General features: G+C 43.2%; 1 protein-coding gene across 1 annotated transcript; it reads right to left on the bottom strand.

Moving 5' to 3' along the window:
• Nucleotides 1-5,403: 5,403 nt before the first annotated feature.
• Nucleotides 5,404-12,207, bottom strand: LOC139430153 (uncharacterized). Its single transcript, XM_071196807.1, has 3 exons — nucleotides 10,914-12,207; nucleotides 9,923-10,021; nucleotides 5,404-8,024 (listed from the first exon to the last, which is right to left on the bottom strand). The coding sequence occupies exons 1-3, from the start codon at nucleotides 12,205-12,207 to the stop codon at nucleotides 5,404-5,406; spliced, it is 4,014 nt and encodes a 1,337-aa protein (XP_071052908.1).
• Nucleotides 12,208-16,219: the final 4,012 nt, after the last annotated feature.

Raw genomic sequence — 16,219 nt, 5'->3', positions numbered from 1 at the left:
ATGGAGGTTGAAGAGTCGAGAAGCCGGGCGTCGTCCGTGTCTTCTGTGACTTCGAATAAAAGACGCCGTAAAGATAATGAGGAAGATGAAGACATAAATAAACAGAAAGAAAGAGAAGAAGATAAGATAGAACATATTAAGAAAGAAAGATCTGCTTTGCAGGCTTATCTTTTGTCGAGTGCGACCAAAATATCTAAAGAAGCCTCTGTAGTTATTCTTGAAAAATGAAACTCCCTTGAGGACGACTTGAGGGAAGTTATAGTAGAAAATATAAAGCTGGGGGAACAGAATAAATATCTAAAGAAACTTAATGAAATAAAGAGTAACTTACCTGATCAGATTCCTGGTCCATCGGCGCAGACCCGATCCTTCGCGAAGGTGGTGGCTGGAGCTGGTGCGATGGCGAAAACAGGCGGTGTGGCAAAACTTAATGATGTCCGAATACCTGAAAAAAAGAAAAAAGTCTTGATTAAAAATAATACCCAAGAGGAAGGTGTAAGTAGTGAAATTGTAAAGGAAAAGGTATGCAAAATAATACAGAAGAAATTGAACAACGTTAAGATCGATAAGATAAAAACTATACGCAATTCGGGTGTAGTTGTGGAGTTGGCGGATGAACAAGAGGTTCAAAAAGTAAGGAATTGTGCAAAATTGCAAGAAGTTGGCTTAAAAGTTGAAACACCAAAAAGCTTGAGACCGGCAGTACAAATGTTTGACGTCCCTAATGAAGTAACAGAAGAGAATTGAATAGATAATATATATAACCGAAATATCGAAGGCAAAGAAGGCATAACGTACGAATCTTTCAAAAATGGTTGTAAAATAATAACAAGAGTTGCGAAACGAGAAAGCGAATCAAATATAATTTTCGAAGTACCAACTAACGTCTGGAAAGTATTAACGAATTTAGGGCGTGTGTACATAGGACCACGATCCTGTAGAGTAATGGATTATGTTCTTGTAACCAGGTGCTTTAAGTGCCTGGAGTATGGTCATATATCAAAAGTATGCAAGGGAAGATACGTGCCGACATTGTTCGAAAACGGGACATACTAATAATAACTGCCCGGATAAACAAAAGGAAGCCACTTGCAAAATCTGCCAGAACCGAAACAAACAATATAACCACTCCCCAACTTCCACTACGTGCCCAGAATTTTTGCGGCAAGTATCGTTAAGACGTGAAAAGACAAACTATGTTTAAGTTAAGCATTATGCAACTAAACTGCCAGAACGCCAGGGCTGTAATGGGGGAGGTAGAGTACCTTGCTTCGCAGGGGAACACGGATATTTTCTTGTTGCAGGAACCATACTTACCGAGCGGTAGACCGATGTGGCATAATAGGCTGGGCCGAGTTATAAGAAATGATTCTGGTGAAATAGGGGCCGCAATTCTAGTCCTAAACAACAGCCTAATTGTAACGGTTCAGTCCACGGATGGAAATTGTGTGGTTATAACCGTGGAAAATGGCTCAAAAATTACAGTATTTGTTTCAATGTATTGCAAATACAACGAGGACATAGACAGGTATTTACATAAATTAGAGACAATAATTAATGTGTTTCAGGGTATTCCCGTTGTAATAGGGGCCGATGTAAACGCCAGATCACCATTGTGGCACGACCGCATATTAGATTATAGGGGGGAAATACTGCAGGATTATGTTTTGTCCAGGGACTTATATATAATAAATGAACCTGGGAACTTACCTACTTTCGAGACTGTAAATGGGCATTCTGCTATCGATGTTACGATGGTGTCAGGTCCGGCGCTGTCTATGATTTCCGAATGGAAGGTCCTGTCCACGACTGCCTCTGATCACGGTAGCCTTCTCTTTGACGTCCAATCGGGTCTTGAATCTGAAACAGAAAATATGATTAATATGACTAATGAAGGTGGTAATATTAGAAAGGTTAAATGGGATAGGGTGGAGGAGGAATTGAGAAGTGTCTTTAACAACCCGTTTGTCTGGAAGTTAAATAGATTGACAGATGTAAATGAGACGGTTAATATGATAAATGAATCAATGAATCATGTAATGAGTGTTACACTTCCAAGCAAAGGTCGTCAAAGTATTAGTAAAAATAGATGGTGGAACAGAGAATTAGAGAGTGATAAAAGAATCGTGAAAAGAGTACGAAAGGAATTAAGAAATAAAATATCTGAGGACGCGGACGAGGAGGTGATAGTGAGAATGAGGCGGGAGTACAGGACTTGACTAAACGAATATAAGGGAAAGATTATAAGAGAGAAAAGGCAGTGCGGACAAAGATCAGTTGAAAATAGCCGTAATGACCCCTGGGGGTACTTTATAGATTAACTATGAAGAAAATAACAATAGGAAATCTTTACAACTCAGTCAGAGTTAATGATACTGAAACAAGGGGCTGGGAGGAAATGGCTCGGGGCGTTGTTGATGCTTTGATTGTAGGGAACGCGAATGACGATATGGTCTTGGGAGAGGTGATGAAATGCAATACATATTATCATCAGGATTGGATTACTATGGGTGAAATTAATGCTGCCATGAAAGTTATGAAAATGGGAAAGGCGCCGGGGAATGATGGGATTTTTCCCGAATATCTTCGGAGTCTTTGGAATTATAGGCCTGGAATAATAAAGACAATGTTAAATAAGTGTATTGAAACCCAAAAATTTCCAACTAAATGGAAACAAGCTGAAGCGGCGCTTTTAACCAAAGAACACAACAAAATGTCAAATGACCCTAAGGCTTACAGGATAATTTCCCTTTTGCCTGTGATTGGAAAACTGTTGGAGCGGATCCTGTAGAACAAAATAGAAACAAAGTATGAGGAAATGGGCTTGCAAAACGATAGACAATACGGCTTTAAGGCCGGAAAAGGAACTGTGGATGCGCTACTAAAGGTGAGATCTATTAAAAATAACTCGAATGCTAAATATGTTTTAGGTATTTGCATCGATGTGGCAGGTGCATTCGATAATGTGTGGTGGCCTTCTGTGCTTCAAAGGCTCAGAAAAGCGAAAATTACAGAAGTGATCTATAACATAATCACAGACTATTTTAGGGAAAGAACATTAACAATAAGTGCGGGAGAAAACAGAATTACAACGCCAATAACAAGGGGATGTCCGCAAGGCTCGGTATTGTGCCCACGATTTTGGTCCATCTTGCTAGATGATCTGCTAAAGAATGAATATGAAGGCGTAAATATAGTGGCTTATGCAGATGATGTCTTTGTGCTTATTGAGGGGAATAGTCGGAACGAACTGGAAGTAAGAGGAAATCATTCTATGAGTGAAATTAACAGTTGGTTGATAGAAAACAAACTTAAAATAGCGACCCACAAAACACAGATGATATTAATAAAGGGGAAACTAAAACGAAATCCGATAATAAAAGTTAATGAAGTTGCAATAAAGTATAATAAAGTGATAAAGTATTTAGGAGTAATATTAGATGAGGGTTGGATATTCCTGCCACATTTAGAGCACATGAAGACTAAAATTATTGTCGCAGTAAATAAATTTAGGGGAATCATGAGAAGTGAATGGGGCCTAAGTCGGTCATCACTGGCAACGGTGTACAGGGGTCTATTTTTAGAAATTATAGGTTATGGCGTGCCCGTCTGGGGAGATAGACTGAGTAATGCTCATTTCAATCGAAAACTTATCTCAATACAAAGAATAATCCTGATGGCGATGCTTCCGGTATGTAGAACAATTGCTAATGACTCATTACAGGTCCTGGCTGGTTGTGTACCGTTGGACATCTAAAGGTAAATGAACAAGAGCATCTTAATTATTTGAAACCCACTTCCTTGCAGTGAAACCAGCTGATTAGAATTTAGAATTTTATTGAGCTCGAAGATTATTTCGTGAACTTTGTCTATGCTATTTGCTCCAGAGAAGATATCATCCACATATGTATTCAATTTAAGGATTTTTGAGCCTTGAGGAAGGTTTTCTGAGTTATCATCAGCGAGCTGACGTAAGCATCTAAGAACTAAATATGGAGCGCTAGAGAGACCATAAGTAACAGTTGAAAGTTGACATACTTGAATTGGCTGTGATGAATTTTCTCTCCAAATAATTTGTTGGAATGGAAATCATCTTGATGTACACGAATTTGTCTATACATCTTCTCTAAGTCAGATGCAAAAACAATTGGATAACGTCTCCAACGCAGCAAAACATCAACAAGTTCAGTTTGTAATTTTGGGCCAGTAAATAAACAATCGTTTAAAGACACACCTGTTGTTGTTTTCTGTGACCCGTTGAATACAACTCTCAATTTTGTAGTGGAGCTACTTTCACGGATTACTCCGTGATGTGGGAGAAATAATAGTGGAGAATAATGTGGAATTTCAAGTGATGGAAATGGAATTAAATGCATGTGATTTAGCAATAAATATTCATTCATGAACTTACTATATTCTTTTATTAAGTTCTCATGTCTTGCAAAACGTAATTCCATTCTCTTAAACATTTGTAGCGCTGATGTGTATGAATTTCCGAATTCTTGGGGCGATTTGCTAAATGGAAGGCGAACGATAAAGCGTCCGTTCGAATTACGAGAGTAAATTTCGGATCAAGAAATTCGTAATCTATAGAACATTGAAACCCGTAAGCCTTTAATTCTTCAGGAGACGATGAGAGACTTCCAGATAATATCCATCCAAGTGAAGTTTGTTGCGCCATCAAAGAGCCATCATGATTTTTACGAATTCCCGTTTGAATAATTTTAGAATAAAAGCCGACTCCTAGAATTAAGTCTATTTTCTTAGATGAGGTAAAATCTGGGTCAGCCAATAATATGTCGCTAAGATCAAAATCTAACGGGACGGTATTTCTTTGAGGCAGGTATGCCGTTAATTTAGATAATATTAATGCATCTTCCGTAAAGGTATAGGATTCGTTTATTCTAGAAAATAATTGTATTTGTACTGATCCGTGTGAAATAAATGCCGGGACAAAATTAAGAAAAAGGGGGATGCTGATTCAAAGCAAAATTAATAGAAATAATAAAAAATAAACTGAATTAAAGAAATTCTTCTTATATTTACCCAATTCTCTTTCCCTTCCCCAAATCACACAAAGGTTTTACTTTCACAAATTACTAAATCTAACAACTCGCGTGTTATCGCATTGAGGGTGGCGACGATAAGAGATCGATCCAACAGATCGATCCAATTTTATCATTTTAACGTTCGGCGGTTCAATTTCTACCGGCGCCCAAAAGGTGGCGCTCACACATTCCGCCCACCAACAAAAATATATAAACAGATTACAGGAATATAGATATTTTTTTTTTATAATAGCGTGTAAGTTTTTTAGTTAAATGAACATGGAAATAAACAGGTAAGTAATGATAATTGGAACCAGAAATTAATCGACATTAAATGTAAATTACATATTTCAATTTAAGTGGGCAACGGACAAATCTTCACCAACGGTCGAATCACGTGACCATGTGTTGTTTTAACGGTCGCCACACGAATAACGCCGTCAACTCCAGGATGAAGCGTCTCGATTCTACCCATTTCCCACTGCAACGGAGGGCGCAATTCATTTTTAATGGCGACGAGATCCCCAACAGACGGACTCGAATCAGGAGTGTTCCATTTTCTTCTTTGTTGAAGCGAATGTAAGTATTCAACGTGCCATCGTTTCCAAAAATCCTGGACCATTCTTTGTAATAGCTTCCAACGGTCCAAGCGATTGAGGGGTAATTGAGTACAATCTAAATCTAAAACAGAAGTATTTTGAGGTTCGAGTAATAAAAAATGGGCGGGAGTCAATGGTTGAAGATCATTTGGATCTTTGGTGATCGCCGAAAGCGGTCTCGAATTTAAAATAGCTTCGATCTGTGTAAGAACTGTATAGATCTCTTCCAAGGTAAGTTTCTGATCTTCGATGACTCTGATTAAATGTGACTTAACCGATTTTACACCCGCCTCAGCCAATCCATTAAAATGTGGAGCCCCTGGCGGATGGAATTGCCACGTGTGTTCTAGCCTTTGACCTGAAATCTTTGCCATTTCTTGAAGTCTATTATAGGTGCCCACGAAATTAGTTCCTTGGTCCGATAGAATGAGTGTACATTGACCTCTTCTGGATGTAAATCTTCTCAAAGCCGCAATAAAGGCCTCTGTGGAGAGATCTGAAACCAATTCTAAGTGTATAGCTTTTGTAGACGTACACACAAATACAGAAATATAAGATTTGATACACTTCGCTCCTCTACATCGACTGATTGTGGTATAAAGGGGTCCTGCGAAGTCCACAGCTACCCTGGAAAAGGCCTTAGCTTCAGCTACTCGAAATGCTGGCAGGTCCGCCATCAATGGTGCATATGAACGAGGCTTGCATTTTACGCAACGGATACATCTGGATACAACACGATGCACTAAACTTCTCGATCCAAGAATCCAATATTGTCGCATCACCAGCGATTGTAAGGTTTTTTGACCCACATGAAGATGTTTTTTATGAAGTTCTTCCACCAACAGTTCACTGACCCGATTAGTTTTTGGTAACAACACTGGGTGTTTATGATCAAATGGTATCACTGCATATTTTAAACGCCCGCCCACCCGAATTAAACCCTCTCTATCAATGAACGGAGCCAATTTTCGAAGAGGTTTAGGGGGTAATTGGTTATTTTTTATGGAAATGAACAGTGACGAAAAGTGTTGATTCTGAACGTGGCGGAGCATAGTGGTTAAAGCCTGCTGAACTTCAAACAAAGATAAGTTTATACCAGAACATCCTTTTTGCCTTTGACATAGATTTAGGAATCTTTGAATGTATGCTAGGATACGTTGAATTTTTGATAGTGAGGAAAATTTATTCAAAACAATATCAATGATATTAGTTTTAATTTCAGTAGTTTGAACGAATTTCTGTTGTTGTTCACGTATAATATCTTCTGTTTCAGGAATTTTATTGATAGATGGCCAATATTCTGGGGATTTATTAAGCCATGAGGGACCTTTCCACCACAATTCTGTGGCAATTAGTTGATCTGGGAACATGCCTCTAGATCCGCAGTCAGCGGGATTAGAGGACGAGGGAATGTATCTCCAAGAAGTTGACGGCAGAATGTTATTTATATGAGACACACGATTGGCGACGAAGACCTTCCAACGACTTGGAGTGGAAGCAATCCACGCCAAGGTGACTTGCGAATCCGACCAGGCGGTAATTGATTTAAAATCTATAAGTGGAGACAATGTTTCCTTAATATTTTGTAACATGTCTGCAAGAAGAACTGCGCCACACAATTCCAAACGTGGAATTGAAATCGTCTTCAGAGGTGCGACACGAGCTTTAGCACATATGAAAGATGTGGTTATGGAGGTGTCAGTTTTAGAGCGTAAATAGGCAACTGTGCAATACCCCTGTTGAGAAGCGTCGCAGAATAAATGAAGTTGCACCGATTGAGTTTTAATTGGAATCATTAATCGAGGTAAACTCCATTCGGATAACACTGGAAGATTGTTTTTAAATGTTTTCCAATTTTCAGTTACATGGAGCGGAGGAGTTTCATCCCAAGATATTTTTAGTTGCCATAACTGCTGCATGTAAATTTTTGCTTTGAGGGTACATGGAGTAAGAAACCCTAGGGGATCGTATATTCGAGCGATCTCTGATAATATAGATCTTTTGGTACAAGGAGCCAGACGAGAGGAGAAAGAGTACTGTAATTGATCAGAGGTAGGATTCCATTGTAATCCAAGCACTTTTACGCAATGAGTGTCATCATAATCCAAGGATATTGGCATTGAAAGGTCAGTATTGGACACAGAACATAATATTTCTTTACAATTGCTCGCCCATTTTCTTAGCTCAAAACTTCCTCTTCCCAATAGATCAATCAATTCATGCTGTACTTTCAAAGCTTCATTTATCGATTGGGCTCCTGCAACGATGTCATCCACATACACATGGTTGCGTAAAACCGCAGCTGCTCTAGGATAGTAATTCTCATATTTGTTGGCCAATTCCAATAAGGTCCGTAAAGCCAGAAAAGGTGCCGACGCTACGCCATACGTTACTGTGTTTAAACAATATTCCTCTATCGGTTCTGCAGGAGAGAACCGCCATAAGATCTTCTGAAACGGCCGATCAGAAGGGGATATCAAAATTTGCCGATACATCTGCTTAATATCGCAGATGAATGCATAGTTGAAACATCTAAATGACATTAAGATTTTTACGATATCCTGCTGAAGCTTGGGCCCAATTAATAAATTATCATTTAATGATATGCCATTAGACGTTATGGCAGAGGCGTCAAAAACCACTCTAAATTTTGTAGAAAGACTCTCTGGTCGAACAATACAATGATGTGGTATATAATAGGATTTTTCAGAAGGAGATTTTAATAATGACAGACGTGTCATGTGATTAGATTCAAGATAATTCTTCATAAATTTAACATAATCATCTTTTAATGCAGGATTTTTCAGGAGTCAATTTTCCAATGACAAAAAACGTTTTAACGCCATAGTATAAGAATTTCCAAGAACAGGTTCCTTTGTTTTGAATGGCAACGAAACCATAAACCGACCAGAGGAGGTATGTTGACAGTTCTTTTTAAAATGAGATTCACACATTTCTTCTGATGATGATAATGATGTTTCTTTTGGTATGGATTCCAATTCCCAAAATCTTTGAATCGATTTTTCAAGCGAGGCATTGGTGGTTGAAAGACAAGTTGAGTGATGATTTGGATTGGAAATAGAAGATTTTCCCATTATGATCCATCCGAAAATGGAATTAACCGCAATAGGCTCATTAGGTCCGCCCTGAATGCGACCATCAGTAAATATTTGAGGCACCAGCTCAGCTCCCAATAAGAGATCGACGGATATCGTGGTAAGGTTTTTATCTGGATTTATGTTTAAGTGTTTTAGGTGTGAGTACATGGAGGTAATGGATGAAATGGATGGTTGGTTGGAACAAATGCTTGGTGTGATGATTGCTTTAAATTGAAAAGATGGTTGGTGAGAATGGATGGGTTGAACGGAACAATGAATTGATCCTTTTTTACATAGAGATGTCATCGAGTTTAGTCCTTGAATCTCTACACATGATGTATATTCTCGAGGAAAATGTAATTTCTTTGAGAGTCTTTCAGAAATAAAATTTGACATACTTCCGGAGTCAATTAAAGCATTTACGGTATGTAGTTTTCCAAATTGATCCGGAGTGTTGACTGGAATAATGGGTAGAATAACCTTGTAAGTTGTTTCTTTTATATTAGAAGACATTTCATGGAAGGATGTCCCGACGTGAACAGATGAAGAACCTTGACCCTTCAGATGTAAGGATGAGTGGTGATGTTGGTTGCATAGACGGCAGGTACGAGTAGAGGTGCAATTGTGGGTTGCATGTTTTTGACTGAGACAATTACGACACAAATTGTGTTCTCTTGCAAGTGATAATCTTTCCAGAGCTGACTTGCCATTAAAAACGTAACAGCGATAGATAGGATGAGACTTTGAGCATAAGACACATTTCAGCCATGAAATCTTCGAATGATTTTCAATTTTTAAATTCACTGATCGAGTGGTGGGTTTTGAACGCCCAAGGGAAGTTTTCTCTCCCGACGTTAATAAAACTAACTCTATTGCCTTTGCTCTTTTTTCAAGGAAGGACATCAGCTGTACATAGGTTGGAATATCTACATGAGTATGTTCCGCTTCAAAGGCTGTTCGGATGGCGTCTGTTAATTTTTGCAACATTAAATTGAAAAGTAAGAAATCCCAATTGTCAACGGGGAATTCCAAGGTACGAAAACCTTCAACGTTTTCATGAAAGGTATCAATTAGTGATCGAAAACCTTTTGCAGGCTCGTCCTTCAATGGTTTTGTCACCAAGTACGAATTGAGCGCCGTTCGATCTGCTTGGCCATTGGTCGTCAACCCGACCTACGGATCGGACGGTCGCCAACCAACCACAACGCGGTGAACGGTGAACATGACGGGCCTCTTGAGGTACCTGGAATTTCTTCCCTAACCCTCTTCATCGGACCTAAAACAAACGGAAAATATATTACAAAATTTTCACTAATTAATAGTGACATCGGAAGTGGAATTGGGAAGGACAGTCGGACTCCTGGATCGTCAGACGAGAAGCAGCCTTGGCCGTTTATGGCGAAGGTGTTCAACGTCGTAATCCGTTAATCCCGCTAGGAGGGGATTGGGGTGGTTTTCGAGCCGCGTAAACTCGGTACTGGCCTTGTCACGAATGAATTCCTCGATGGTCGCCATCTGGGAATCATTGTGCAGTGTCGCATTACTGACAAACCAAGGTGCATCAAATGCCATCCTTAGGACCTTGTTCTGAACAACTTGGAGTTTTTGCACGTGCGAGTGCGCGGCGTAACCCCAGACGGAAGAGGCGTAAGTCATCGTAGGTCTGATAACCGCTTTGTAGAGTCGAATCTTCCGTAGAGGATCCAACTTACTTCGGCGATTTATCAGAGCGTACAGATTGACCAGAGCTGCTTTCGCCCGGTTCGCCATCGACTCGATGTGACTTTTCCAAGTTAGTTTAGAGTCCAGAATGACACCCAAATACTTGGCTTCAGAACGCCAGGGGAGCTCGTCCCCTTGCAGTACCATCGCATCGGGAGGTGTCTTTCTACGCCGAGTAAAAAGTACTGCGGTACTTTTATCAGCGTTGATTTTGACCCGCCACTTTGCGAAGTAGTCTAGCAGTTCATCCGATGCTGCCTGCAGTCTACGAGCGGCGACCTCGGGGGACCAAGATCTACTGTAGATGCACACATCGTCGGCGTACATCGCTAACTGAGTGCCCTCAGAACGGGGTAGGTCGCTCACAAAGATACAAAAGAGTATCGGTGAAAGCAACGACCCCTGAGGGACGCCTGCAGTTAGGATTCGCTCTCTCGAACGCGTACCTTTCAATTTGATGCGCGCCTTCCTACCGTCAAGGTAGGACGCGATCAATTGAACTAACGCCAGGGGCACGCCCGCTTCTAGCATTTTGAACAAAAGTCCTTCATGCCATACTTTGTCGAACGCTTTGGCAACGTCGAAAAACACAGCACAAGTGCTTTGATTTCGATTGAAGCCATCGGTTATGTGTTCGACAAGTCGCAGTACCTGGTGTACGGTCGAATGTTTGGGTCGGAAACCAAACTGTTCGTCCTGAATGAGGTTAAGATCTTGAACGGATATTTGTAGCCTCGTCTGGACGACCCTCTCACATACCTTGCCGAGACAAGAAAGCAAACTGATGGGCCTGTAATTTTGCGGGAACGTTGGATTCGCACTGGGTTTCGGTAACACGACGACGTCCGCGCTTTTCCACTTGGTGGGAAAATGGCGCAGCCGGAGCGTCGCGTTGATGATCCCCGTTAGCGAAACGACCGCTTTTAAAGGTAGAGCCTTTAAAGCGGCGTTTCCTATTCCGTCCGGTCCCGATGCCTTGTTCGACTTACATCTCGCGATTGCCTCTTTCACTTCGGTTGGGGAAGCGTGCTCGATGTGCCGATCATCTTCTACAGCCAGTCGCCTGCTCACCACGCGCTCGACTCGATCGATGAAATCTTCATCTTCGTCATCGTCGCATAGCGGGCTGCACTGGCGTTCGAAGGTATCGGCATGAGCCTCCGCTTTCTCCTCGAGAGTGAAAGCCATTCCGGTTTCACCGTGAATGGGCGGCATGCGTGACGTGTTCCCCTTCAGCACCTTAACCATCTTCCAACAGGAGTGATCGGCTTCGGTGTTCAGGGCGTCGAGTTTGGCGTCGAAAGACGCGTATCGGAACTCGGCGAGTTCCCTTCTCACTTCATCGCGTAGACGGTTATAGCGTCTTTTGAGATCGGGATCCCAATTTCGCTGATAAGTCCGTCTGACGCGATCACCCTCCCGCATAAGTTCCCTGATGCGCGCTGGTAGCGCCCATCGACGGTCCTTTACGGGAATCGTGTTGGTCGCGTATCGAAGAGAATCCTCGATAGCGACCGTGAGTCGTTCAACAGCCTCATCCAGTTCCTGAGCGTTGTGAATCGGTCGTATTTGTCCCATATTGTGGTGCATGTGGTCGGTAAAAGCCGGCCACGATACAGTGGAACGTTCAACCGGGACGCGAACGTCCGAGACGTCTCCTAGCTGCAGCAGCACAGGGAGATGATCTGAACTAAGTTCGTTGAGCGTGGTAACTCTATGAACTAGTCTGACATCCTTCATTACAACCACGTCCAAAACGTCAGATCGTTGCCTTTCGTTCGACGGGTAATACGTGTGGTCGGCGGGGGCATCGGTGACAATGCCCGTCTCGTCGGTGCGATCCGACTGTTCCACGATGGGTGCTTGGCGTTTAGGTCGCCGGCGATAACCACGCCTTTGTCCGTATCCAAGACACCCGTTAGATCGTCTTCCAACAACCGCCGATTCGGCGGATTGTAGGCGGCGACCAAGCGGACGCACCCCGATAGTGTTCGTACCACAATCGTAGTAGCTTCGAGATGTTGAAGAGGGGGAGCCAGATCCTCGTAATGATCCAAACTGGTCCTTACGAAGATGGCTGTCCCGCCGCCTCTTGCTCCAACTCTATCGTTTCGATAGAAGCGATAATTGGGCAGCCGCGGCCTGTCGCCCGCTCGCAGATGGGTTTCGCAGATGAGTATCGCGTCAAGGTCGTACCTTTCGACGAACTCGCGAAGCTCATTCTGTTTACAGACAAGGCCGTTGGCATTCCAATAAGCCAACTCAAGCGAATGAGGTACTCTCGGTCTTCGATGATTCATCATAAGAGTTTCATCATCTCGGACATGATTTGGAAGCACAACTTAACTCGTGCGTCCCTATCGGATTTGTCGATCCGGATGACCTCGCTCATCATCGCCAGTATGTTGACGAGGGGGTCGGTTGGGGGTTCAACCGCCGCCTGTTCCGCAACATTGACCGGTGATGGTGTTTCAGCCACCGCGATCGATCCGCTTTTACGAAGCCTCCTATTGCGACGCCTCCTCTGCGACCTCGACAGCTTCGGAGGGTCGTCGGTCGCCTTTTGCTTCGGCTCGTTGAGCTTAGCTTTGGGCGCCGCGACCTCTTTCCGAACTACCTTGGTAGCTGGAGCGTTCGCTTTGGGGGCAACGTTAGCGTTGCCTTTGGGCTTTTTCGCCTGACTACTAACCGCTTTCACGGGTTTCGCCGCGACTACTGGAGCCTTTTTATCGCCTTTTTGCGCCTGAATAGGTGCTTTAAGGGGAACGGTCGCTTTGACCTTTGGGGCTGCCGCCGGCGCCCTCGTTTCCGCCGCCTTCGGGTGTTTTGGGCACCCTTTGTAGTTGGCGGTATGAGGGCCACCGCAAAGGACGCACTTGGCAGGCGCATCCTTTGCTTTGGAGCAGGAAGCCGTCGGGTGGTCACCGGCGCACTTAACGCAACGAGGTGCACCATTGCACATTCGTTGGGAGTGGCCGTAACGCTGACAGCGATGACACTGACCGACTTCCGTCTTCTTCTTGGCGCTCTCGACCGTTATGGTTAAACCCATGACCGTCTTGAGGTCGAAGATCCGCTTGGCGTCTGCGGTCTTTTTCAAGACGCACAGGACTAACGGGATCGGCCTCCTTTCAGAGCCCTGGCGCATACGTTTTACCGTATCGGGCCAGAATCCCTGTTTTCTCAGGTCGGCAGCAATGCTGTCCTCCCCGATACTGGTAGGGACGCCTCGAAAAACCACCTTTAACGGCTTTTCCTCCGGTAGAGAAAATGTGTGGTACTGGTGTTTACCAGCCATCAACATCTTCACCAGGGCGCGATAGGCTTCCGCGGTGGGGAGCTCAATCTTGATTCCTTGCGGAACCGCTCTGGCTTTCGTAAAGGCGATCCGAAGTCTCGCCATCTCTGCCGAAATGGAATCCCAGTTTTCCTTCGCATGAAGGATTACCGGGGGGACCCGCTTGGAAACGTGTTCCAATCGAGGACGCACGGCCTCCGAGTACTCGTCCTCCAGGTCGCTGCTGGCCTTCCTTTTCCCGTTGGATGGGCCGACTGCCACGTCGACATCCATTTTACCCGCCGGGATGGAAGTCAACGCCTCGGCGAATGACCTCGAAGTGGAGGTGGTCGCCGCCTCCTCGAGGGAGGCGGTGCGGCCTGCCGCGCTTGTCGTCGCATCCTCGAGAGATGCAGTACGGCCTGATGTACCTGTCTCGGCTGCCGCCTCCGCTGGGGAGGCAGTTCTGCTAGTGACTGGTATCATTTTGGTCGCCGCCTTCACGAGGGAGGCGGTGCGGCCTGATGATTTGGCTGCCGTCTCCACAGGGGAAGCAGTCTTGCCAGGAACGGGGATGACGTTGGTCGCCGCCTCCACGCGGGAGGCGGTGCGGCCTGATGGTTTGGCTGCCGCCTCCACTTTGGAGGCAGTTCTGCCGGGGGTAGTGTTGGTTGCCGCCTTCACGGGGATGGCGGATCTAACCTTACGTTTAGTCGTCGCCTTCAACGGGGAAGGCGGACGGCTCGGTGGAACGGGTCTCAATGTCCCGTTGTTATCGATGGTGTGGGTGTCGACCACGCTTGCTAACAAGCGAAAATCTCCACACGACGTGGATAAGCCTTTTCCATTTTTAAACGACATTTCTGCCGATTAAAATGGAGGCGAAAACTCACTGATTAGGTCCCTTACGGGAACCAGACCCTAAAAAGGGCGTTTTAGTTTCGAAAGAAACTTACCCCACAACGCCCGGTTGATAGGGTTTTACCCAAGGGCGCCTATTTAAGGCGGCCGGGTTTCCATCAGCGGTCAATTCCAACCGAACTCCGAAGCGACAACAACAGCGACAACAGCAGCGACAACAAGCCAGCACTTGAACCGCCAATTCGAAGACGACCCCTTTCGTCTTAAAAAAAAAAACCTTTGAGGGTTTTTTTTGTGTACATATTTTGTAAATAAATTATTTCGTTTTATTCAGCAACTGTTGTTTCTTCTTCGGCGCAATCCATTCCCCGTAACAGTTTCACATGAAGGATTTCAAGAAAATACAAAGTGGCTAAATGCCGTTTATTATGATATCTTCCTTTTAAGCTTTTATAGGCCGTTTCATAGTTAGCCTCTGTAACAGGCAATCCTTTTAAAAGATTAAAGGCTTCTCCTTTTAAGGATGTAAGCAGATACTGGTATTTAACGATAGACGACAGAGAATTGTTTTCATGGACCAGAGAACGAAATAAATCATAAAATGTATGCCACTCCTTATAATTACCATCAAAAGTTGGTAACGAAATTTTATTCAGTTTTGGTGACGATGGTGCAGAAACGTTACTAGTTGTGGCAGGTAGTGGTGAACGTTGATGAAAGAGAGCTTTGATTGTATAGTATGCAGTAGCTGCTGTTTTTCTAACTTTATCATGCTCGTCAAAGTCAGCTTCTTCAATCAGTCCAATAATTGTATTATGAGCCGTTTGGAAATCTTTATAAATGCCATCAATGTCTTGTGCTCGTTCAAGAAAAATGCTATTTTTTATAGGATCGGAACAGGTATCTTGACCCAGGGCTAGGCATTCAAGTAGGTGGCTATAGAAACCAGTACGGCGTAAAGTGAGTTTTGTAAGTTTTTCGCTCATAATGAGATAATAAAGTAATTTTGTTTAAAAATAGAATAGAAACAAAGTTTATTTAATGATTCGCAACTCGATTGATGAGAGCGAGAGAGAATGTTTGAGAGAGTGAAAGAAAGCCGAGAGAGAGAGAGTGAGAGAGAGAGACTTGTGGAAGGAACGAGGTATACGTATAAAAAATACTTAGGATGATTTTCGTAAGGACGATTTAAAACGAAACGATTGCGACCAATGAGGTAAGGGACCAAATTGTTTACCATAAAAGGTAATACTAAAAATAGCTGTATCCAAGTTTTTAGGTGCCAGATGTTCGAAACGTCGAACGTGGAGGACCAAAAAAAAAAACGCTTGGATGAAAGAAGGAAACGTGAAATGAAAAGCGTAATGACGAAAAATAATGAAAATAATAAGAAAAATAAATGACAATGATAACGAAAATAAATCCGGAATGCGATCCGGCTCGAAGGACCAATGTTCGCGCAGCAATAAATGCCGGGACAAAATTAAGAAAAAGGGGGGTGCTGATTCAAAGCAAAATTAATAGAAATAATAAAAAATAAACTGAATTAAAGAAATTCTTCTTATATTTACCCAATTCTCTTTCCCTTCCGCAAATCACACAAAGGTTTTACTA

The sequence above is a fragment of the Onthophagus taurus genome, chromosome 6, assembly GCF_036711975.1.
Source record: "Onthophagus taurus isolate NC chromosome 6, IU_Otau_3.0, whole genome shotgun sequence".
NCBI lineage: Eukaryota > Metazoa > Arthropoda > Insecta > Coleoptera > Scarabaeidae > Onthophagus > Onthophagus taurus.
This window is presented reverse-complemented; position numbering and strand designations above follow the sequence as displayed.